The 25599-nt window shown below is 49.1% G+C and overlaps 1 protein-coding gene across 1 annotated transcript in view; it reads left to right on the top strand.

Moving 5' to 3' along the window:
• LOC140385340 (collectin-10-like) overlaps positions 1-25599 on the top strand; it is a 99631-nt gene that overhangs the window by 4788 nt on the left and 69244 nt on the right. Inside the window, exon 2 of the mRNA XM_072467403.1 lies at positions 10169-10320. Within this exon, the coding sequence (XP_072323504.1) occupies positions 10188-10320 (133 nt within the window). The 5' untranslated portion in view covers positions 10169-10187. The remainder of the gene's footprint in view (positions 1-10168; positions 10321-25599) is intronic.

Genomic DNA, 25599 nt, shown 5'->3' with positions numbered 1-25599 from the left:
CATGCACGTGCGTGCATTACTCCCAGAGAGTGTCCACGATAGCTATGTCCTGGGGCAGTCAGACATCCACAGCCGCTTCGAGGTCCACCCCAAGAAGGGTGGTTGGCTCTTGGGGATAAGCGATGCCTGCTTAGGACTTGGCTAATGACGCCAGTATGGAGGCCAGTGACCGATGCAGAAATAGGGTACAAAGAGACCCATACGGCCACCCAGCCTGTCATTGAGCGGTGCATCAACAAAGAACAAAAAACAAAGCGACGTACAGCACAGGAACAGGCCCTTCGGCCCTCCAAGCCTGCGCCCACCATGTGCCTGTCTAAACTAAAATCTTCTACACTTCCGGGGTCTGTATCCCTCTATTCCCATCCTATTCATGTATTTGTCAAGACTCCTCTTAAATGTCACTATCGTCCCTGCTTCCACCACCTCCTCCGATAGCGAGTTCCAGGCACCCACTACCCCTGTGTAAAAAACGTGCCTCGTAGATCTCCTCTAAACCTTGCCGCTCGCACCTTAAACCTATGCCCCCTAGTAATTGACCCCTCTACCCTGGGAAAAAGTCTCTGACTATCCACTCTGTCTATGCCCCTCATAATTTTGTAGACCTCTATCAGGTCACCCCTCAACCTCCTTCGTTCCAGTGAGAACAAACCGAGTTTATTCAACCGCTCCTCATAGCTAATGCCCTCCATACCAGGGAACATCCCGGTAAATCTCTTCTGCACCCTCTCCAAAGCCTCCACATCCTTCTGATAGTGTGGCGACCAAAATTGAACACTATACTCCAAGTGTGGCCTAACTAATGTTCTATACAGCTGCAACATGACTTGCCAATTTTTATACTCAATGCCCCAGCCAATGAAGGCAAGCATGCCGTATGCCTTCTTGACTACCTTCTCCACCTGTGTTGCCACTTTCAGTGACCTGTGGACCTGTACACCTAGATCTCTCTGACTGTCAATACTCTTGAGGGTTCTACCATTTACTGTATATTCCCTACCTGTATTAGACCTCCAAAATGCATTACCTCACATTTGTCCGGATTAAACTCCATCTGCCATCTCTCCGCCCAAGTCTCCAGCCTGCTCAACATGCAGTTCTGATGCCACAACCACACTGGTGGTGCCCCGCAGTACACCAGAGGGTTGCACACTTTGTGGTGATCTGCTGTGTTCTCCACAACCTGACAGAGCAGAAAGACAATGTTCTGGAGGTGATGAAGGAGCAACAAGTGGATACTTCTGAGGAGGCGGACAAGGATGATGAGGGGACTGCTGGACCACAAAGTGCTGGAGGACGATCCTGGGGAGGAACTGGAGGACCAGCAGGAGGCTGGAGGACAGGCGGCAGCGGGGAGGATCTATCAAACCAGGGAGGCCCTTATCATTGCCAGTTTCATGTAGCACATGGCTTAGTCCATCATCGCTATCCTTCACCCCCCCCCCCCCCCCCCATTTTCCATCCTCTCACAGTCTGTGTTACATCAATCCAGGATGATGTTTCCAGTTATTATGGATGGTTAGAAAGAAATCTACACAAAGTCTTCTACCATGTCAAAGGCAGTTAAGTGCTCTCACTTCCTGTTTTCTCTGCAGAAAGTACTTAACAGCCTTTGATGTGGTCCAAAAGCTCGAAATTTTAACTAGATGTTTCTAAACTATGCGGTTAGTTGCACAGCAGTCTAACTGATATCATAGAGTCATAGAATTTACAGTGCAGTCGGACAGTCAGTCTATCGAGTCTGCACCGGCCCTTGCAAAGAGCACCAAACTTAAGCCCACAAATCCACTCCAATTCCATAACCCAGTAACCCCACCTAACCTTTTTGGACACTAAGAGCCAATTTAGCATGATCAATCCACCTAACCTGCACATCTTTGGACTGTGGGAGGAAACCAGAGCACACGGAGGAAACCCACACAGACACGGGGAGAACGTGCAGACTCCGCACAGGCAGTGACCCAAGCCGGGAATTGGAACTAGGACCCTGGAGCTGTGAAGCAACATTGCTAACCACTGTGTTACCGTGCCGCTGAAGCATTCAGGGAAATAAGATTAAACAATCCATACAGCTAGTTCTATGCAATCACCGTCTAGTAATTTCCCATTGATGTAAATTATGCCTTGCAGAACAAAGTTCTGAGGGGTTTAACCCAGCTGATGTGGTTTTCCTTTTCCAGGAATTTACAGGTGCTGCCTCCTCTGCTTGAGTCAACAGGTAGAGGGCACAGGTAAGTTTTAAAGCAGTGATTCTTTTTTCACTGTCTCTGCCTGGATTGTTCTCTAGCTTCCAAGCAGACGTTTCTGTCATGGGGGGCTTCCAGGCAGGGATCTCTCTTATGGAGTGTGTGTGGGGTGGGGGGGGGGGGGTCTGTTTGCGGGTTCTCTTATGGGTGGGGGTCTCTGGTGGGAGTCTCCGGTGGGGGCGGCTGGGTCACTGTGGGGAGCGGGGGGTGGGGGGGCGCGGAGTTGCATTGCAGGCGAGAGGCGCCCCAGCTGCCAGACCTCAACATCAGGCCGCCTGCTCAAAATGGCAACCCAAAAGCAGGATTCACGAGGGAATCCCTCGCAATTTCTGCCTTGCATAACTTTACATGGCAAGGGATTGTGAATTTCTCTGGATTCTCATTCCCAGTGTGAGTGCAAATGAGAGGCGATTCCTCGCTGGCAGGAGAATCTCCCAATCAGAGAATTCAGATCAAATACAGGTTCAGCAGTCTATTGCCATTCATCACTATGGTTGCAACATTAGTTCTCATGTTCAGGGATAAAAGGAACTCATGCCTGAAGACAAATATTTTACTTTCTATCTGTCAACAGAAAGAAATAAAACAAGGAGGGCAAACTTGCAAAGAAAAGTTAAAAGGTTGCTGACAGTCAACTTAGAATGGAACCTAAAATAAGCAAAGTACCTATCAGAACAATTAAAAATCAGGATGAAAATGATCTCCTGACAGTCACTGCTGTTTGTTCATTGCCGTACAGGGTGCAACTCTCCCCACGTTTGACCTGGTGAACCTCCCACTATTCCTGGAGAACAGTAAGTGAGCCCTGAAACGAGGTCCGGGACGGGCGCAAATGGAGCATGATGCTCCCGGTCCGCAGCACCTAACATGAGGGCCTGAACCAGCTGAGCATACTTAAATGAGCATTGAAGGGGCAGCACGGTAGCATTGTGGTTAGCACAATTGCTTCACAGCTCCAGGGTCCCAGGTTTGGCTTGGGTCACTGTCTGTGCGGAGTCTGCACATCCTCCCCGTGTGTGCGTGGGTTTCCTCCGGGTGCTCCGGTTTCCTCCCACAGTCCAAAGATGTGCAGGTTAGGTGGATTGGCCATGATAAATTGCCCTTAGTGTTCAAAATTGTCCTTAGTGTTGGGTGGGGTTATTGGGTTATGGGGATCGGGTGGAGGTGTTGACCTTGGGTAGGGTGCTCTTTCCAAGAGCCGGTGCAGTCTCGATGGGCCGAATGGCCTCCTTCTGCACTGTAAATTCTATGTTAAAATAGATAGCACAGTGGTTAGCACTGTTGCTTCACTGCGCTAGGGTCCCAGGTTCGATTCCCAGCTTGGATCACTGTCTGTGTGGAGTCTGCACGTTCTACTCGCGTCTGCGTGGGTTTCCTCCGGGTGTTCCGGTTTCCTCTCACAAAGCCCGAAAGACGTGCTGTTAGTTAATTTGGACATTCTGAATTCTCCCTCTGTGTACCCGAACAGGTGCCGGAATGTGACGACCAGGAGCTTTTCACAGTAACTTCATTGCAGTGTGGATGTGAGCCTACTTGTGACAATAAAGATTATTATTGTTATTATAAACATGCTCAGACTATTCAAAGCTGGAGCTTTCTGAATCCTGGGATTCTCCGTCCCTGCTGGCGCAGCCAGAGGCCGATGGGAATCACTACTGAGCTCCATAAATGGAGACCAAATGTGATGGCCATGTCAGGGAGCGCCGAGGGCATTGGAGCTCTCAGGTAGCTGGGGGCATGGCCTGGCACTGGCAGATTGACACTGCCTGGGTGCTAACGGGCCAGATTGCAACGAGGCACTGCAAGGCTGCCAAGGGGCACTGCCAAGGCATGGCCCTGAGAGGGGGCATGACCATGGAAGGGGGAAGAATTGGGTAAGTGGGGGTGCATGAAAGAGGGCCCTGAGAGGGGGAATTCTTAAATGGGGAGGGGCCTTACGGCAACCCCATTGCGGGCGCTGATAACATTGGGTGGGGAGATACTGGTAGCAGCGATGGTGGGCGCTGATGCCTGCGAATGGGGAAGAGGGGACTCTGCTGGTCAATAGGGGATACTGTAGGATTATGTGGAAGCTGGTCCATCCTTTAAAAAGATCGCTCCGATCTCTGAGGAGCTGGCCTGGTCGGCATCTTTAGGTCCTGAGGCGGCATGTGATGGTTACAATGGGAAGTCCCATTGGTGTCTATTCACTCGTGCTGCTGGTGTAGGTCGTTGATCTTACGGCACTGGAGGCCAGTCCTCCTGGTCACACTCCCCAACCTGACAGCTGCCGCCATCACAAACCAGGCAGCACAAGCTGCCTTGTGATAGACTCTTCGGGACATTCGGGGGAACTGGGCCTCCAGGGCATCCAGCAGCCTCGCAAAGTCAGCATCTCCCAATGTTGGGGCTAGCCCCCTCGGCGCCATTATTACAAGCTGGCTGATGTTGGCTGAGCAAGTCCAGCTTAAGTGCTGTTCAACCTTGTTAGCGGGGGGTTGATGAGCATGGTCCAGGCGAATCAACTGGCGAGCCTTCATTTGTGGCAAGAAGTCCGTGAAGCCTCGTGAAGTAGACCAATTAAGGTTGAATTGCGTTGCCGGCCCCGCTGGGCCGAGCACAGGGAAGCTCGTGGCAATTCCTGCTCGCTACCTCACTCAAAACTTTTTCTGGAGAATCGCGTCCTTAGAATTTTATTTAGCACTGGGGAGCTGAACTCAGAGATTGGGACGCCATTTTGAAAGGATGACCCAATCTCTAAGTGTGGGTCCCCCACACACCCCCACCCATGGGAAATGGCACCCTCCACACACACATGGGCACTGCCTCACACCCCCCCCCAAGTGAAGGTACACCGCTATGGGGTCCATGGGGGTCCTCCCTCTTCAGGCCCCCCCAAGCCACCTCACAGCACCCCCTCACTTCTGTGATCCCCACCAGTCAGCCCCTCCCAATATTCCAGAGGCCCCTACTTACCTGCCCTGCACTCCCCTACCCTTCAAATCCCCCCCCCATCCTCATTTCATGGGCATGACCCCCCCCCCTTGCCCCCTGACACTTGGCAGTGCCGCGCTGGCACTTGGGCACCCTTGCACTGACACCCTGACACCCAGGCAATTCTCATGCTGGCTTAGCAGTGGCATCCGGTTGGAGGGTCAGGGAACCACCCTGCACTTACCCTGACCACCCTGGGGGTCTCCAATGTTCCAGGAGATCCCTGGGTGTCGTTCCGCCTGGTCCACGTTTGTGTGGACCAGCACTGTTCGGCGCCCGGCTGCAACATCCCTGGGGAGGCCAGAGAATCAGCAGAGGGCGATGGATCCCGGGCAGGTAGGCCGTAAGTAGATTTAAGACCTACTTCTGCGTGTGCCATTTAGTCCCACCCCTTTGGGCGGTGGTCCGACTCCAACGTCTGAGGGAACTTTGGTGAATCCCGCGAGGTGCAGAGGCTGCCGGAAGGTCGGTTGGAGGCCTCTCCCGGGATTCTCCAGCCGCATTGTGCTCCCACTTGAGCACAACGTGGCAAGAGAATCACGCCCTCATTGTGGGCTAAACCGGTGAGAAACTCCCCAGGGTCCCTCCGCCCATCCCCCGCAAGAAATGAAAAATGAAAATCGCTTATTGTCAGAAGTAATCTTCAAATGAAGTTACTGTGAAAAGCCCCTAGTCGCCACATTCCGGCGCCTGTTCGGGGAGGCTGGTACGGGAATTGAACCATGCTGCTGGCCTGCCTTGGTCTGCTTTAAAAGCCAGCGATTTAGCCCTGTGCTAAACCAGCCCCTTTTACTAAACCAACCCCAGATCGCCACGGGCGAGACGAGGACAATGGAAAAGTCCATTGAACTTGGGCTGGATTCTCCGATCGCAGAGCAGGCGCAGCCAGGGAATCCCACCATAAGTGTCATTGAATAGTGGTGGGGAACCCACCAGCAGAAACTCCCTGAAAAACCTGCCACAAATGAACTTAGAAATTCTTCCAGAGAATCTTGCCCTTGGAATTTTTCCGGCACAGTGGCGCAGTGGTTAGCACTGCTGCCTCACACTCTGAGGACCCGGGTTCGATCCCGGCCGCAAGTCACTGTCCATGTGGCGTTTGCACATTCTCCCCGTGTCTGTGTGGGCCTCACACCCACAACCCAAAGATGTGCAGAGTAGGTGGAATGGCCACGATAAATTGCCCCTTAATTGGAAAAAAAGAATTGGGTACTCTAAATTTACATAAAATAAATATATTTTTTCAGCAACAGGGAGCTGAACTCACTGGTGAGACCGGTTTAACAGAGATCAGACTGATTTAATGCCGCGATCTCTAAGTGGATTCAAGAATTCCCCCCAGCCCCCCCCCCCCCCCCCCAACCCAAGGACAATATTACTTCCTGCACGCTTGTGCATTACCCCATACACCTCCTGGTGAGGACACCCCACTATGGAGCCGATGAGGGCCCCCCTTTTCCAGGCCTATCCACCTGCCTTTCGGGCCCCCCCTTTCAGGACCCTCACTCTTCACCCCCCCCCCTCCCCCAACATTCATGAGGCCCCTTCATACCTACCGTTAACATCCCCACCATTCATATCCCCCTCATCCCCCCTTTCATGGACATGGCCCCCTCTCAGGCCCTGGCCCTTGGCACCCTGCCACCTGGCCATCCCATGATTTGATGGCCAAGGAAGGTGCATTCATGCAGTCAAACAGGTCGAGTGTATCATCATGCAAATCCTTCTAAACATGCCAGTAGCTGACAATAAGAGCAGGAGAGAATCCTGGTCAGCCATGCTTGATGTGGAGTGGCGTCCCTCAAGCTATAAGGCTCTGGCGACAGACTAGCGACCTGTCCTGGGAATTACAGCTATGGAAACAGACAAAAATCTGCCTTAGTGCCCCACTAGGTGCGGGAAAAGAACTGGAATTCTACAATGTAACATCTTTAGATACATTATCATCGGTGGATGTCAGGAAGACTCAGGGTGTCCTAAATATCCAGTGTTCTGAAGGGTATAAATGTGGAAATGGTATTGTACTACGTTAATTCCCTTTTGCATTCGCCTGTCCAATTGTGGTAATCAGGAGAAGGAGAGCAGACACTGGTGAAATCAAATTCAGCTTTTGCTAGTTCCCATTCACACTGAATACAATGCTTTAATAGTCCCCATTAATAGGAGTTATCTATCCTCCCTTTTTTGCACCCTTGTATTTAATATAACTGCCCTGAATTTCTTTCCTCTTTGGACTTCATCACACCAACCTTACAGTGTGAACATTAATTGCCACCACCAAATCATTTAGATTTATACATTACATCTATACTTTACAAAAATATTATAAATTATACACTGGTTTATTTCAACTTATTTTCATCTTTGAAATCCTCTAATATACACTTTTGTTCTATTTTTTAATTGCTAACATTCATGCTACTGTAACTCCTCAATGCATTACAATGATATATTGTCTATTATACCATCTGATCCTTCTGTTCCAAGCAAACAGCTTCCTGTAAGTAAGGTCACAGGAGATATATTGGGCTGGATTCTCCATCGGCGGGATCCTCCGTTTCGTCAGCAGTGCACCCACGCCCGTGGATTTACAATGGCGTGGGGGTGCCCACAATAGGAAACCCCATTGGGCAGCTGGTGGGACGGAGGATCCCGCTCCAGCGGGGGTGCACAGCACCGAAAAACGGGCACGGCGGGACAGAGAATCCCGTCGATTATAGATAATTGAAACATTAAACATTGCCCGGTTTGGACAGTAGTGGGAACTTGTGCATGGAGTCAGAAGAGATAGGAGAGGCGTTGAATGAATATTTTTCTTCAGTGTTCACCAAGGAGAGGGGCTATGTTTTTGAGGATGAGAATGTGATACAGGCGGGTAGGCTGGAGGAGGTAAATGTTCTGCGGGAAGATGTATTCGCAATTTTGAAAAACCTGAGGGTCGACAAGTCCCCTTAGCCAGATGGGATATATCCGAAGATTCTTTGGGAGGCAAGGGATGAGATTGCAGAGCCTTTGGCTTTGATCTTTGGGTCCTCACTGTCCACGGAGATAGTGCTAGAGGACTGGAGAGTGGCGAATGTTGTTCCTCTGTTCAAGAAAGGGAATAGGAATGACTCTGGTAATTATAGGCCGGTTAGTCTTACTTCGGTGGTCAGTAAGTTAATGGAAAAGGTCCTGAGGGATAGTACTAATGACCATTTGGAAAGATGCAGCTTAATCCGGGATAGTAAACACGGATTCGTGAAGAGTAAGTCTTGCCTCACAAATTTGATTGAATTCTTTGAGGAGGTAACTAAGTATGTAGATGAAGGTAGAGCAGTTGATGTCATATACATGGATTTCAGTAAGGCGTTTGATAAGGTTCCCCATCGTCGGCTCATGAAGAAAGTAGGAGGTGTGGGATAGAGGGAAATTTGGCCAATTGGATAAGTAACTGTCTATCACATAGAAGACAGAGGGTGGTGGTGGATGGAACATTTTCAGACTGGAGACCAGTTACCAGCGGTGTACCACAGGGATCAGTGCTGGGTCCTCAGCTATTTGTGATTTTTATAAATGACTTGGAGGAGAGGGCTGAAGGGTGGGTCAGTAAATTTGCTGATGACACCAAGATTGGTGGAGTAGTGGATGAGGTGGAGGGCTGTTGTAGGCTGCAAAGCTTAATAGAATGCAGAGCTGGGCCGAAAAATGGCAGATGGAGTTTAACCCTAATAAGTGCGAGGTGATTCATTTTGGTCGGAAAAATTTGAATGCGGATTACAGGGTCAACGGCAGGGTTCTGAGGAATGTGGAGGAACAGAGAGATCTTGGGGTTCATGTCCACAGATCTCTGAAGGTTGCCACTCAAGTGGATAGAGCCGTGAAAAAGGCCTATAGTGTGTTAACGTTTATTAGCAGGGGCTTGAGTTTAAGAGCCGTGGGGTTATGCTGCAACTGTACAGGACCCTGGTGAGACCACATTTGGGGTATTGTGTGCAGTTCTGGTCACCTCACTATAGGAGGGATAGGGAAGTATTGGAAAGGGTGCAAAGGACATTTACCAGGATGCTGCCTGGTTTGGAGGGTAGGTCTTATGAGGAAAGGTTGAGGGAGCTAGGGCATTTCTCTTTGGAGCAGAGGAGGATGAGAGGTGACTTAATAGAGGTTTATAAGATGATGCGGGTGATAGATAGAGTGGACGTTCAGATATATTCCCTCGGGTGGATGTAGCTGTTACAAGGGGGCATAACTATAAGGTTCGGGGTGGGAGATATAGGTGGGATGACGAGATAGGTTCTTTACTCAGAGAATGGTTAGGATGTGGAATAGACTGCCTGCTGTGATAGTGGAGTCGGACACTTTAGGAACTTTCATGCGGTTATTGGATAGGCACATGGAGCACACCAGAATGACAGGGAGTTGGATAGCTTGATCTTGGTTTCGGACAAAGCTCGGCACAACATCGAGGGCCGAAGGGCCTGTTCTGTGCTGTACTGTTCTATGTTCTATGTTCTATAACCTTGGATTTCTAATTGGAAAACATTTTGGAAGTCAGACGGACTTGAAACATTAAATTTGTTTTTCTATCCACAGATGCTGCAGACCTGCTGAGTTTATCCAGCATTTTCTGTTTTTATTTCCGATTTCCTGCATCTGCAGTATTTTGCTTTTATATCTGTGGGTGTTGTGTCAAGTCAACCTAACATAAATAAATGCATTTGAAAAGTATGGCTGTTAGGTGTGAAAAGAGTAGATATTGATTTTGAGTGATAGTGCAAAACAGGTAATGACAGATTGGCAGTAAATGTCTCCTGATTCCCATCGATTTCTGTGGAAATATAAACCAGGAGTGACATACGATGAGTTGGAAATGTTTATCATCCATTTTTCCCTCTCATTCAGGGGTAAAATCACCCAGATGCAGACATAATTAAACATTCTGAGTACAGCTGCATTTCATGTTTTTACAGGTTGAACAAATCTAGAGGAATGGAGGTGGAGCGGCTAAAGAAATTTTTGTTTTTGCTCATAGTTCTACAAGTACAGACTCTGTCCTTCAGTGCAACCCATCGTCCTGCCTCAGACATCTGTGCAACTCATATAATCTTGCCAGGTCCAAAAGGTACTGCAGATATATTTCAGTCAAACAATATTTAATGAAAACATTATTTGTTGTCATTGTAATGCATTTATTGAATTGATATCTCTGTGGTTATTAAGTCATTGCAATCCCACTCCACTATCACGCTATGAACTCCCCAACCTACCTTCAGCATCTGAAGCAAGATGTAACTCCTCACCCTTTTATTCAGCTTTAATTCACGGTAGGACGGCATCTGAAGAGATACATGTTAAAAATAAAAATGAGAATAATTAGTAGAATCCTGGAATGGTTACAGCACAGTGGGAGGTCATTTGGCTTGTTGTGCCATGCTAGATCTCTGCAATAGTAATTTAGTTAGTCTCACTCTCCTGCCCTTTTTCCTGGAGCCCTGCAATCTTTGCAAGTTCCCCACCGCTATTCAATGACACTTAGTCACTGGGCGGGATTCTCCGGCTGTGTTTGCCCGGCGACCAGAGAATCCTGCCCGAGATCAATGGAGTTTTCCATTATAGAACATAGAACAGTACAGCACAGTACAGGCCCTTCAGCCCACGATGTTGTGCCGACCATTTATCCTAATCTAAGATCAACCTAACCTACAGCCCTTCAATTTATTGCTGTCCATGTGCCTGTCTAAGAGTCGCTTAAATGTCACTAATGAGTCTGACTCCACCACCTCTGCTGGCAGTGCATTCCACACACCCACCACTCTCTGTGTAAAGAACCTATCTCTGACATTTCCCCCTATACCTTCCTCCAATCACCTTAAAACTATGTCCCCTCGTGACAGCCATTTCCGCCCTGGGGAAAAGTCTCTGGCTATCCACTTTATCCATGTCTCTCATCACCTTGTACACCTCTATCAAGTCACCTCTCTGCCTTCTTCGCTCCAGTGAGAAACGCCCTAGCTCCCTCAACCTTTCTTCATAAGACATGCCCTCCATTCCAGGCAGCATCCTGGTAAATCTCCTCTGTTCCCTCTCCAAAGCATCCACATCCTTCCTATAATGAGGCGACCAGAACTGGACACAATAGAACATAGAGCATAGAACGATACAGCGCAGTACAGGCACTTCGGCCCACGATGTTGCACCGAAACAAAAGCCATCTAACCTACACTATGCCATTATCATCCATATGTTTATCCAATAAACTTTTAAATGCCCTCAATGTTGGTGAGTTTACTACTGTAGCAGGTAGGGCATTCCACGGCCTCACTACTCTTTGCGTAAAGAACCTACCTCTGACCTCTGTCCTATATCTATTACGCCTCAGTTTAAAGCTATGTCCCCTCGTGCCAGCCATTTCCATCCGCGGGAGAAGGCTCTCACTGTCCACCCTATCTAACCCCCTGATCATTTTGTATGCCTCTATTAAGTCTCCTCTTAACCTTCTTCTCTCCTACGAAAACAACCTCAAGTCCATCAGCCTTTCCTCATAAGATTTTCCCTCCATACAAGGCAACATCCTGGTAAATCTCCTCTGCACCCGCTCCAAAGCCTCCACGTCCTTCCTATAATGCGGTGACCAGAACTGTACGCAATACTCCAAATGCGGTGTTCCAGAGTTCTGTACAGCTGCAACATGACCTCCTGACTCCGGAACTCAATCCCTCTACCAATAAAGGCCAACACTCCATAGTCCTTCTTCACAACCCTATCAACCTGGGTGGCAACTTTCAGGGATCTATGAACTTGGACACCTAGATCCCTCTGCTCATCCACACTTCCAAGAACTTTACCATTAGCCAAATATTCCGCATTCCTGTTATTCCTTCCAAAGTGAATCACCTCACACTTCTCTACATTAAACTCCATTTGCCACCTCTCAGCCCAGCTCTGCAGCTTATCTATATCCCTCTGTAACCTGCTACATCCTTCCACACTGTCGACAACACCACCGACTTTAGTATCGTCTGCAAATTTACTCACCCACCCTTCTGCGCCTTCCTCTAGGTCATTGATAAAAATTACAAACCGCAACGGCCCCAGAACAGATCCTTGTGGTACTCCACTTGTAACTGAACTCCATTCTGAACATTTCCCATCAACCACCACCCTCTGTCTTCTTTCAGCTAGCCAATTTCTGATCCACATCTCTAAATCACCCTCAATCCCCAGCCTCCGTATTTTCTGCAATAGCCTACCGTGGGGAACCTTATCAAACGCTTTGCTGAAATCCATATACACCACATCAACTGCTCTACCCTCGTCTACCTGTTCAGTCACCTTCTCAAAGAACTCAATAAGGTTTGTGAGGCATGACCTACCCTTCACAAAGCCATGCTGACTATCCCTGATCATATTATTCCTATCTAGATGATTATAAATCTTGTCTCTTATAATCCCCTCCAAGGCTTTACCCACTACAGACGTGAGGCTCACCGGTCTATAGTTGCCGGGGTTGTCTCTGCTCCCCTTTTTGAACAAAGGGACCACATTTGCTATCCTCCAGTCCTCTGGCACTATTCCTGTAGCCAATGATGACATAAAAATCAAAGCCAAAGGTCCAGCAATCTCTTCCCTGGCCTCCCAGAGAATCCTAGGATAAATCCCATCAGGACCCGGGGACTTATCTATTTTCAGCCTGTCCAGAATTGCCAACACCTCTTCCCTACGTACCTCAATGCCATCTATTCTATTAGCCTGGGTCTCAGCATTCTCCTCCACAACATTATCTTTTTCCTGAGTGAATACTGACGAAAAATATTCATTTAGTATCTCGCCTATCTCTTCAGACTCCACACACAACTTCCCATCCCTGTCCTTGACTGGTCCTACTCTTTCCCTCGTCATTCGCTTATTCCTGACATACCTATAGAAAGCTTTTGGGTTTTCCTTGATCCTACCTGCCAAATACTTCTCATGTCCCCTCCTTGCTCGTCTTAGCTCTCTCTTTAGATCCTTCCTCGCTACCTTGTAACTACCTTGTAACTGTCCATCGCTCCAACTGAAACTTCACACCTCATCTTCACATAGAGCACTAACAAATCTCCCCCCCAGGATATTTGTGCCCCTCAGGTTCAGGTGTAGACCATCCTGTCTGTAGAGGTCCCACCTTCCCCAGAAAGAGCCCCAGTTATCCAGAAATCTGAATCCCTCCCGCCTGCACCATCCCTGTAGCCACGTGTTTAATTGCTCTCTCTCCCTATTCCTCATCTCACTATCACGTGGCACGGGCAACAACCCAGAGATAACAACTGTTTGTTCTAGTTCTGAGCTTCCATCCTAGCTCCCTGAAAGCCTACCTGACATCCTTGTCCCCTTTCCTACCTATGTCGTTAGTGCCAATGTGGACCATGACTTGGGGCTGCTCCCCCTCCCCCCTAAGGACCCGGAAAACACGATCCGAGACATCACGTACCTTTGCACCTGGGAGGCAACATACCAAACGTGAGTCTCTCACGCTCCCACAAAATCTCCTATCTACGCCCCTGACTATCGAGTCCCCAATTACTAATGCTCTGCTCCTCTCCCCCCTTCCCTTCTGAGCAACAGGGACAGACTCCGTGCCAGAGGCCCGTACCCCATGGCTTACCCCTGGTAAGTCGTCCCCCCCACAAGTATCCAAAGCGGCATACTTGTTTCTCAGGGGAACGACCGCAGGGGATCCCTGCACTGACTGCTTCTTCCCAGTCCCTCTTACAGTTACCCATCTATCTCCAATCTTTGGTGTAACTAATTCCCTGAAGCTGCTATCTATGACCCCCTCTGCCTCCCGAATGATCCGAAGTTCTTCCAACTCCAGCTCCAGTTCCCTAACTCGGTCTTGGAGGAGCTGGAGATGGCAGCACTTCCTGCTGGTAAAATCAGCAGGGACACTAACGGCATCCCTCACCTCAAACATCCTGCAGGAGGAACATTGCACTCCCTTCCCTGCCATCCCTCTAACTTTCTACCAAGATCTGGCTATCAACTAAATTAAATTTTTTAAAAATAATAATAATAATAAAATATGGTACTTACCTCACACCAATGGGTTTTATTATTAGCCATGATGTGGAGATGCCGGCGTTGGACTGGGGTGAGCACACTTCACCTGAGGAAGGAGCAGCGCTCCGAAAGCTAGTGACATCGAAACAAACCTGTTTTATTATTAGGTTAGAGGAGGAGGGCGGGTGGGAGACACTACACGTGTAGTGTCTCGGGTTTCCTCTCCACCAGAATTTATTGGTGAGGGTCTTCCCAGAAGTCCACGGGTCGAACTTCCTGTACCCGCCTTAAACACAAATTTTTTTTTTTAAAACAGCAAAGAGGGACCGAAAATGGGACCAGGTAAGTGTTTACCGCTGAAATTGACTAGCCTGCTCCTGTGAAGGTCTCCCAGAAATCACTAACGCACCGCTCCCGCTGAAATCGACTGGCCTGCTCCTGCAAAGACAAGTGTTTTTAAAGGAGAGACTTACCTCCCAGAAATCACTTGCGCACTGCTCCTGCTGAAATTGACTAACCTGCTCCGCTCCCGCTGAAATCGACTGGCCTGCTCCTGCAAAGACAAGTGTTTTTAAAGGAGAGACTTACCTCCCACAAATCACTTGCGCACTGCTCCCGCTGAAATTGACTAACCTGCTCCGCTCCCGCTGAAATCGACAATATTCCAAGTGTGGTCTAACTAGGGTTTTATAAAGCTGCAGCAAACCTCGCGGCTCTTAAACTCAATCCCCGTTAATGAAAGCCAACACACCATACGCCTTCTTAACTACCCTATCAACCTGGGCGGCAACTTTGAGGGATCTATGTTCGTGGACCCCAAGTTCCCTCTGTTCCTCCAAGAATCCTGCCTTTAACCCTGTATTCAGCATTCAAATTCGACCTTCCAAAATGAATCACTTCACATTTATCCAGGTTGAACTCCATCTGCCACTTCTCAGCCCAGCTCTGCATCCTGTCAATGTCCTGCTGTAACCTGCAACAACCCTCAACACTATCTACAACTCCCCCAACCTTTGTGTCATCGGCAAACTTACTAACCCACCTTTCCACTTCCTCATCCAAGTCATTTATAAAAACAATAAAGAGCAGAGGTCCCAGAACAGAACCTTGCTGTTCAACGACCTCCAGGCAGAATACTTTCCACCCACTACCACTCGCTGTCTTTCGGCCAGACAATTTTGTATCCAGACAACCAAATTTCCCAGTATTCCATGCCCCCTAACTTTCTGAATGAGCCTACCATGGGGAACCTTACCAAATGCATTGTCGGCACCTTGCCCGTGGCGTTCTTGCGGCCCGCGGGACGGGAGAATCCATCCCACTTTTTTGGGCTCTTGGTAGTTTCTCATCGGTTTAGCCCACACTTGTAATTTTGTTTAGCACTGGGGAGCTGAACTCAGAGGTTGGGCCGCCATTTTGAAAGGGTGCCCCAATCTCTAAGTGAGCTTGTGTGTCCCCCACACCCCCACCCATGGGCGATGTCACCCCCCGCCCACATGGGCGCTACCCCACATTCTCCAAGTGAGGACACCCCCCTATGGGGTTCCCCCTCTTCAGGCCCCTCCAGCACCCTTACAGCATCTCCTTCCTTCCAGGACCCCCACCCATCACGCACCCAACCTCCCGGAGCTTACTCCACGTAACGTACCTACCCTGCACACGTCCCCGCGGCGTTGTGAACTCACCCCATCAGGGAGGGAGCATCGGGAGAGGGCCTTCAGGTGAAACCTGCGTAAAACAGGCACCGCCCCTGATTCTATCATAAAGAGGGATTCTCCGCCCAATCGCCGATTACAAAATCGGCATCGGGAAACGGAGAATCTTGTAACTGCTCTCATGTAAAGCTGTGATTCTCTGTGCGTATTTCAGCACTCTAGCTGCTGGTTCTGACTGGCACTCTGAGAAAAATCCAAATTTTGCACCTTCAGTCTCTCCCTTTTGGGTGTGTAACCGTTAGGTTACGTTAGCCAGTTAATCTGCGTCCAATGGTTCTATCATTGCTCCGGGGTTCCTACCCAAACAAACACTACGGGTCATGGCATCACCTGAACCTCTCCCCAGGTATGAAGCTTCCTAATGTCCGACACTCCTGTTTTTCTGGTGGTGTGCAACCACCAAGATTAGAGGCTGGGACCTATTACATTAATATTGTGTCCTCTCTGTCCCAGCAGCCATTGTTGTTCCTCTAACATTATTTGAGTTTGATGTTTAAGGGCTTTCCTCTTACATGTGCGACATGCTGTAATTCCCCGTGCTAATGCTAACACTAGCTGCACTATGACGATTTCATGAAAGATTATTCTTATCCAAGAGTATATATCTACATTCAGCTCCCAGTCCCACACTTGTTTCCATCATGTCCGGCCCTTAACCGTTCTTCTGTACATACTACAAAGATGTCAGGTCTCAATCAACGTCTCTGACACACTCCATGATACCTTAAAGCAGTGTGAGGAATCGAGTGGGCCCAATTCCCCTGCCTTCCTGACAGTCTGAGCAAGATTAGAACATAGAACATAGAACAATACAGCGCAGTACAGGCCCTTCGGCCCACGATGTTGCACCGAAACAAAAGCCATCTAACCTACACTATGCCATTATCATCCATATGTTTATCCAATAAACTTTTAAATGCCCTCAATGTTGGCGAGTTCACTACTGTAGCAGGTAGGGCATTCCACGGCCTCACTACTCTTTGCGTAAAGAACCTACCTCTGACCTCTGTCCTATATCTATTACCCCTCAGTTTAAAGTTATGTCCCCTCGTGCCAGCCATATCCATCCGCGGGAGAAGGCTCTCACTGTCCACCCTATCCAACCCCCTGATCATTTTGTATGCCTCTATTAAGTCTCCTCTTAACCTTCTTCTCTCCAACGAAAACAACCTCAAGTCCGTCAGCCTTTCCTCATAAGATTTTCCCTCCATACCAGGCAACATCCTGGTAAATCTCCTCTGCACCCGCTCCAAAGCCTCCACGTCCTTCCTATAATGCGGTGACCAGAACTGTACGCAATACTCCAAATGCGGCCGGACCAGAGTTCTGTACAGCTGCAACATGACCTCCCGACTCCGGAACTCAATCCCTCTACCAATAAAGGCCAACACTCCATAGGCCTTCTTCACAACCCTATCAACCTGGGTGGCAACTTTCAGGGATCTATGTACATGGACACCTAGATCCCTCTGCTCAGCCACACTTTCAAGAACTTTACCATTAGCCAAATATTCCGCATTCCTGTTATTCCTTCCAAAGTGAATCACCTCACACTTCTCTACATTAAACTCCATTTGCCACCTCTCAGCCCAGCTCTGCAGCTTATCTATATCCCTCTGTAACCTGCTACATCCTTCCACACTATCGACAACACCACCGACTTTAGTATCGTCTGCAAATTTACTCACCCACCCTTCTGCGCCTTCCTCTAGGTCATTGATAAAAATGACAAACAGCAACGGCCCCAGAACAGATCCTTGTGGTACTCCACTTGTGACTGTACTCCATTCTGAACATTTCCCATCAACCACCACCCTCTGTCTTCTTTCAGCTAGCCAATTTCTGATCCACATCTCTAAATCACCCTCAATCCCCAGCCTACGTATTTTTTGCAATAGCCTACCGTGGGGAACCTTATCAAACGCTTTGCTGAAATCCATATACACCACATCAACTGCTCTACCCTCGTCTACCTGTTCAGTCACCTTCTCAAAGAACTCAATAAGGTTTGTGAGGCATGACCTACCCTTCACAAAGCCATGCTGACTATCCCTGATTAGACAAGACGTGTGGTCGGTGATGGAATAATATTACATGTTACAAACAGAATTTTAAAAAATGAATCCAATACCCATACCAAGGGTGAGATTCTCCATTTCCATCACCTACCGTAAGTCATAGAACATAGAACATAGAAAGATGCAGCACAGAACAGGCCCTTCGACCCACGATGTTGTGCCGAACCTTTGTCCTAGATTAATCATAGATTATCATAGAATTTACAGTGCAGAAGGAGGCCACTCGGCCCATCGAGTCTGCACCGGCTCCCGGAAAGAGCACCCAACCCAAGGTCAACACCACCACCCAACACTAAGGGCAATTTTGGACACTAAGGGCAATTTATCATGTCATGTCTGTTTAATGGGGATTAATGTGTTCAGGTTAAGAAACTGCATGTAATCTGTTGATGTTAGAGCAGAAGTAAAAGTTTAAATATTTTTTCCCCCTTCATTGTAATAAAGTTTGTTTCTAAAATAACTGTGCCCTATTTCTTACATTGACACTCCTGGAAAGAATTGTTCTTTCCACAATGTATTAAAACTTGAAAAAGTTATGGCATGTGGTCCAGTCTCTTAGCCACTTGAGAGCTGACCAGGTGCCCATAACATCTCATTGACAATTGGCAGGAAGATAGAATCCCGCCGCCAAACTGAACGCGAGCGGCCGGGAAACACAAGATATGAACCGGGAGCAACGATTGCTGGCAAGAATCATGACTTCAGGGTATTTTTTTAGAAAAATGTGGGAATTTTAATGCAGATACAAATGTATACATGTGAGAACAAGATAGTCTGAATGGTAGTTAGGTAGATTGGAATTTGGAATATTGCAAGTGATTATGGCTAATCCTAAATTGGATTTATCTTGGGTCAGGAACTTGTTACAAAGTTTAAAGATTTAACAATTTTGTCCCTACAAAAGGGAAATTCTGAAATTGGATACCGCTAATTCGAACATGAGCTTCTAAAAGCAAGGGAGAAATTAAAGCTTGACATTTTAAACAATTGGATGGGCAATTTAAAATACTGGCAGAAGAGAATGGAATCAAATCTGAGGAAGTGGAAAAGATAACATGAGAATTTGACATGAATCAGCCTCTATTTATTTTTAAATTTATTTATATTGGACATTAAAACATTTGAAGTTATGTTTGGATTCATTAACCCATTTTGCCCTGAACAAAATGGATCATTTGTGTCTTTTCCTTACAGGTAACTGCCAAATCGGAGGGGGGGGGGGGGGTGATGGGGAAATCCCCATGAGACGTGGGCGGTGGCCAAGCATGGACCACCCATTGCCGCGGGCTGCAAGGAAGCCATCTTGCCGCACAACCCATTGACTACCCACCTTACCCCCTGTAGAGTGACACCAGCCATATGGATGTCCCTTCACCCGCACCTCTGCACCCCACCCTCCTCTGTACCCCCTACCACCCAACTTTCTGCCACCTGCCGGCGGGGCATCAGGCAGCCAGCCCAGGGCAACGTCCACAGTGGCCCCAACAGGGGGGGTGCTGGGCAGGGGCCATGTAGTCTGTCGCTGGCAAGGGCAGCAGCAACCAATGGTACCACTGGCAGCAGGGACTGGCAGCAGGGACAGGTGCCAGGGACAGAGGCCCCCATGGTGCCGGACACTGATGGGACCAGGTTTGCGGAGACGGGGTGGGGGAAGAGCCCTCAGTGCCAACCGGTGGACCTGGTTGGGAATGGGGTGCAAACCATGCTAACATGTCGGCCTTTCACCCTCTGCACACAATGGATATTGGAATTCTTCCAGCAATGGTGGTCTTCCTCCTAGCTGCCACAGGGGGATGCACTGAGTATGTACGAGTTGCTGCTGCTCGTGGAGGGGAACGCTGCAGTAGCGGAGCCTGCCCCAGAGGTACAGGATGCAGCTGATGAGGAAGGGGAGTCGGCTAACCTATGGGTTGAAGAGGAGGTGCAAAGGAGGCGCCGCATGATGCCTTGTGTGCACTGGCTGCGCATGACATTCAAAGATCTGCCGGACCGGGCATGCCATTGAAGACTCTGGCTGAGCAGGGAGCAAGTGCAACATATCTGCCAGATTATGGCACACCTGGCACCATGGGGGAATGAGGGAGGACACCTGCTCCCGGTGGCCGTATGGTGAAGGTCGCCATGAACCTTTACGCACTGATCCTTCCAGGCGCTGAGTGGGGACCTGCCCGGGATCTCACAGAGCTCGGTGCACAAGTGTATCCATGCCATCACGGAGGCCCTACATGCCCAGTCAGAACATTACATCCATTACAATGTGGACCGAGCCCACCAGAATGCCCAGGCAGTGGGGTTCACCGTCATCGAAGGGATGCCCCGGGTCCAGGGGCTGATTGACAGAATGCATGTCCCCCTATGAGCGCCTGCAGATGACAGGCCGCTCTACACCAACCAAAAGGGGTTCCACTCGATGAACGTGCAGCTGCACCCAATACCTGGGCAGTTTGCATGACGCCTTCATCCTGGCAGTTGTCGCACAGTATTCCCCCTTCCCCTTGTATCCTGAGTGGGTTTGATGGTTTACTTTGTGGGTAATTTCTAGCATGCCGCCATCTGTTCGGTTGCATCCGCATTCATCCAAATCCCCCGTTCTGACTGTGCGGGTCAAATCGTGAGGCCTCCTTTCTTCCTACACCCAGTCAGTGATGCTCCGTCTCTGCATCTGTTCTTGTGTATGGCATGCATGTCTATGGGGTAATACCGGTGGGAGTCATTGTCTCGGATTAATCCAATGTTTTCCACTTGGTACTGAGGGTATGATTCAGTGTCTGCAGTGACTGAGGGGATTTCCAATACCATACTCATTACACCTGTTTGTTTGTGGCACATTCCTGAATTACCGGCACAGCCTGGTCATTTCCTTCAATGTTCTGGTGTCAATGAAGCCCAGGTTCTTGTGCATTCCCCACAACCGGGTAATGTTAATCCAGTTCAGTGCCTCCCCCCTTAGTATTTGGGCCAGATTGTGTTTTAGTTACCCAACCATCCCCTGGCCTTTGTAGGTACTGTCCTCTTGCCGTTCCTCGTTTCTATTAAGTGATTGGGAGTCGTGGCATGGGTCTCTGTAACATGTATATTTTCCAACAGGGATGCCACACTCTTGCATCCTCGGGCCCCCGTCATTTCATGGCCTCTCTCTGCTCTCAAGAGCAGCTGTCCCCAATTTCTAACCTTTGAGTTTAGTTACATAGAACATACAATGCAAAAGGAGGTCATTCGGCCCATCGAGCCTGCACCGACCCACTTTAAGCCCTCACTTCCATCCTACCCCCGTAATCCAATCACCCCTCCTAATTTTTTTGGACACTAAGGGCAATTTCGCATTTTAGCAGGGGGTGGGATGCGTGTCCGTGCCCCTGGCCAGTCCCTCCCTCATCAGTGAACCTGGAGGCAGTCAGAGCGGCCTGTGCGCATTGGCCCTGACGTACACATCGTCCAGCCTCCTGTGCCTGCCCGGGCCCCATGATCTGCCCATCCTCGGCTCCCCCGCATCCTCCTCATCGGACAAGGACGGGTGCTCATCCTCCTCCTCCAGCATGTCGCACCTCTGCTGCGCAATGTTGTGGAGGATACAGCAGGCCGCCACCATGCAGGCGACCCTCTCAATGTCATACTGGAGGGCCCCTCCCAGAGCGGTCCAGGCATCTGAACTGCAGCTTCAGGATGCTGAAGCACCGCTCGACCACAATCCTGGTCGCAGCATGGGCGTCGTTGTAGCAGATCTCCACGTCGGTCGATGGCCACTTAATAGGCGTCATTAGTCACAACCGCAGTGGATAACCCCTGTCGCCCAGGAGCCAAGCCCCCAGACGTGGTGGCGTCTTGAATATGTCAGGAATCGTCAAATGTGCCAGGATGAAGGCGTCATGCAAACTGCCCGGGTATTGGGTTCATCGAGTGGAACCCCTTTTGGTTGGTGTAGAGCGGCCTGTCATCTGCAGGCGCTCATAGGGGGACATGCATTCTGTCAATCAGTCCCTGGACCCGGGGCATCCCTTCGATGTCGGTGAACCCCACTGCCCGGGCATTCTGGTTGGCTCGGTCCACATTGTAATGGATGTATTGTTCTGACTGGGCATGTAGGGCCTCCGTGATGGCGTGAATACACTTGTGCACCGAGCTCTGTGAGATTCCGGGCAGGTCCCCACTGCGCCTGGAAGGATCAGTGCGTAAAGGTTCAGGGCGACCTTCACCATACGGCCACCGGGAGCAGGTGTCCTCCCTCATTCCCCCATGGTGCCAGGTGTGCCATAATCTGGCAGATATGTTGCACTTGCTCCCTGCTCAGCCAGAGTCTTCAATGGCATGCCCGGTCCGGCAGATCTTTGAATGTCATGCGCAGCCAGTGCACACAAGGCATCATGCGGCGCCTCCTTTGCACCTCCTCTTCAACCCGTAGGTTAGCCGACTCCACTTCCTCATCAGCTGCATCCTGTACCTCTGGGGCAGGCTCCACTGCTGCAGCGTTCCCCTCCACGAGCAGCAGCAACTCGTACATACTCAGTGCATCCCCCTGTGGCAGCTAGGAAGAAGACCACCATTGCTGGAAGAATTCCAATATCCATTGTGTGCAGAGGGTGAAAGGCCGACATGTTAGCATGGTTTGCACCCCATTCCCAACCAGGTCCACCGGTTGGCACTGAGGGCTCTTCCCCCACCCCGTCTCCGCAAACCTGGTCCCATCAGTGTCCGGCACCATGGGGGCCTCTGTCCCTGGCACCTGTCCCTGCTGCCAGTCCCTGCTGCCAGGGGTACCATTGGTTGCTGCTGCCCTTGCCAGCGACAGACTACGTGGCCCCTGCCCGGCGCCCCCCCTGTTGGGGCCACTGTGGACGTTGCCCTGGGCTGGCTGCCTGATGCCCCGCCGGCAGGTGGCAGAAAGTTGGGTGGTAGGGGGTACAGAGGAGGGTGGGGTGCAGAGGTGCGGGTGAAGGGACATCCATATGGCTGGTGTCACTCTACAGGGGGTAAGGTGGGTAGTCAATGGGTTGTGCGGCAAGATGGCTACCTTGCAGCCCGCGGCAATGGGTGGTCCATGCTTGGCCACCGCCCACGTCTCATGGGGATTTCCCCATCACCCCCCCCCCACCCCCGCCAGGCGCCTTTTCTTGTCCTACCTCCTCTCTCTCCCTTATCAGCCACGTTGCTGGTATCACGATTTTGCAGTTACCTGTAAGGAAAAGACACAAATGATCCATTTTGTTCAGGGCAAAATGGGTTAATGAATCCAAACATAACTTCAAATGTTTTAATGTCCAATATAAATAAATTTAAAAATAAATAGAGGCTGATTCATGTCAAATTCTCATGTTATCTTTTCCACTTCCTCAGATTTTATTTCATTCTCTTCTGCCAGTATTTTAAATTGCCCATCCAATTGTTTAAAATGTCAAGCTTTAATTTCTCCCTTGCTTTTAGAAGCTCATGTTCGAATTAGCGGTATCCAATTTCAGAATTTCCCTTTTGTAGGGACAAAATTGTTAAATCTTTAAACTTTGTAACAAGTTCCTGACCCAAGATAAATCCAATTTAGGATTAGCCATAATCACTTGCAATATTCCAAATTCCAATCTACCTAACTACCATTCAGACTATCTTGTTCTCACATGTATACATTTGTATCTGCATTAAAATTCCCACATTTTTCTAAAAAAATACCCTGAAGTCATGATTCTTGTCAGCAATCGTTGCTCCCGGTTCATATCTTGTGTTTCCCGGCCGCTCGCGTTCAGTTTGGCGGCGGGATTCTATTTTCCTGCCAATTGTCAATGAGATGTTATGGGCACCTGGTCAGCTCTCAAGTGGCTAGGAGACTGGACCACATGCCATAACTTTTTCAAGTTTTAATACATTGCGGAAAGAACGATTCTTTCCAGGAGTGATAATGTAAGAAATAGGGCACAGTTATTTTAGAAACAAACTTTATTACAATGAAGGGGGAAAAAATATTTAAACTTTTACTTCTGCTCTAACATCAACAGGTTACATTCAGTTTCTTAACCTGAACACATTAATCCCCATTAAACATCACTTTAAATAACCATGCCGCTCTCATGCCGCTTACACAGACAGACCAAGGCAATACTTGCATTTACTATTTAAAAATAAATTTAGAGTATCCAATTCAGTTTTCCAATTAAGGGGCAATTTAGCGTGGCCAAGCTGCCTACCCTGCACATCATTGGGTTGTGGGGGCAAAATCCACACAAACACAGAGAGAATATGCAAACTCCACACAGACAGTGGCCCAGGGCTGGGAACGAACCTGGGACCTCGGCACCATGAGGCAGCAATACTAACCATGCTGCCCTCAGTACTTGTTTTTACAAAGCACTTTTACTTCTGTTAGGGACATTTGTTCAGAACCATTTTTCCAAATGCGTCAGTGGCAACTTTCATGACTTCTCAGGTCGATTTCCACAGCCTTCGCCCTGTTCAGAACAGCATTCTTTCTCACTCTCTCTCGCTCCTAAAACAAAGGTTCTCTCGTTTCCAAGACTTGAAACTATCATCGTTATTTTGGCTGATTGCCCACTCCCGTTTATGCAAAAGAACAGAGCTAGGCCATTTATCTGCAACCTACCTTCCATTGATGGACAAATAGGTCATGAGACTCTGTGATGGGCTAATGGCTTGCAAAACAAGGTTGTCCTGAATAACAATGGATCTCAGGTGGATCATCCTGGCTCAACCGGGGCATCCTGTGTATTCCCACTAATGAGGTTAAGTTTGAATGGGACAAGGCATCTCAGGTTGTGGGCATAACCCTCTGACTCCGCTGCCAGCAGTCTTGTCCCTCCATCTGATTAAATCTAAATTGCCTGCTACATTTTGGAACCCATTTCTGGACCCAAGTTCCTAATGTTGCTAACTTTGCCTTAGTTCAATTGCTCTGCTTTATTACCTTTGCTCTCGAGTCGCCAGGTATCTTTATGATACCGCCACGAGGTTCAAGTCCGAGTAATGATCAATAACCCAATACACCGATTAGTAAGATTTAAATCAAAGCACATTTATTATATACAGTAATCGCTACTCATGCACAAATTCTACGTCTAAGCTACTTCTACAACTAACAGGCCTACACTTAACTTTGGACTGGCACACCAGGTCAGGGAAACAAATGGCCTTTCGTTCGGGTTCTGAGCCTGCGGGATTCGAAGTTGGTACAGATTGGTAGCTAGGAGCGCCTATCTCGTAGCGAGCGTTGAATTAAGACTTACGATTTCGATCTTCACTGCTCCGGTCACGGTCACTGTTGGTTCGTTGTTGCTGGGTTTCCCGGGCAGGAAAAAGAGCGTGAAGAGTGCGAAGAGGTGGAGAAGAAGAGAGCGATTTGAACTTGGGGCTCAATTCTTATAGTCCCCAGGGGCTTCCCGCCTTTCGGGGCGGACCCTGTACCTGGTCCCAAGTGATTGGACTTTGTCCCAATCGCTTGGTTCGATTTTCTCCAATGCTGGAGCGGTTCCCTGATCGATGGACGGTCTTGAGGTGCTCGTTCACCTCCTTTTGTGTAGGTTTCTGCTGGCGCCCAAGAGTCTGGTTTTGCTTTGTGTGTCTAAATGTTGCTTA

This window comes from Scyliorhinus torazame, chromosome 11 (genome assembly GCF_047496885.1).
Source record: "Scyliorhinus torazame isolate Kashiwa2021f chromosome 11, sScyTor2.1, whole genome shotgun sequence".
NCBI lineage: Eukaryota > Metazoa > Chordata > Chondrichthyes > Carcharhiniformes > Scyliorhinidae > Scyliorhinus > Scyliorhinus torazame.
This window is presented reverse-complemented; position numbering and strand designations above follow the sequence as displayed.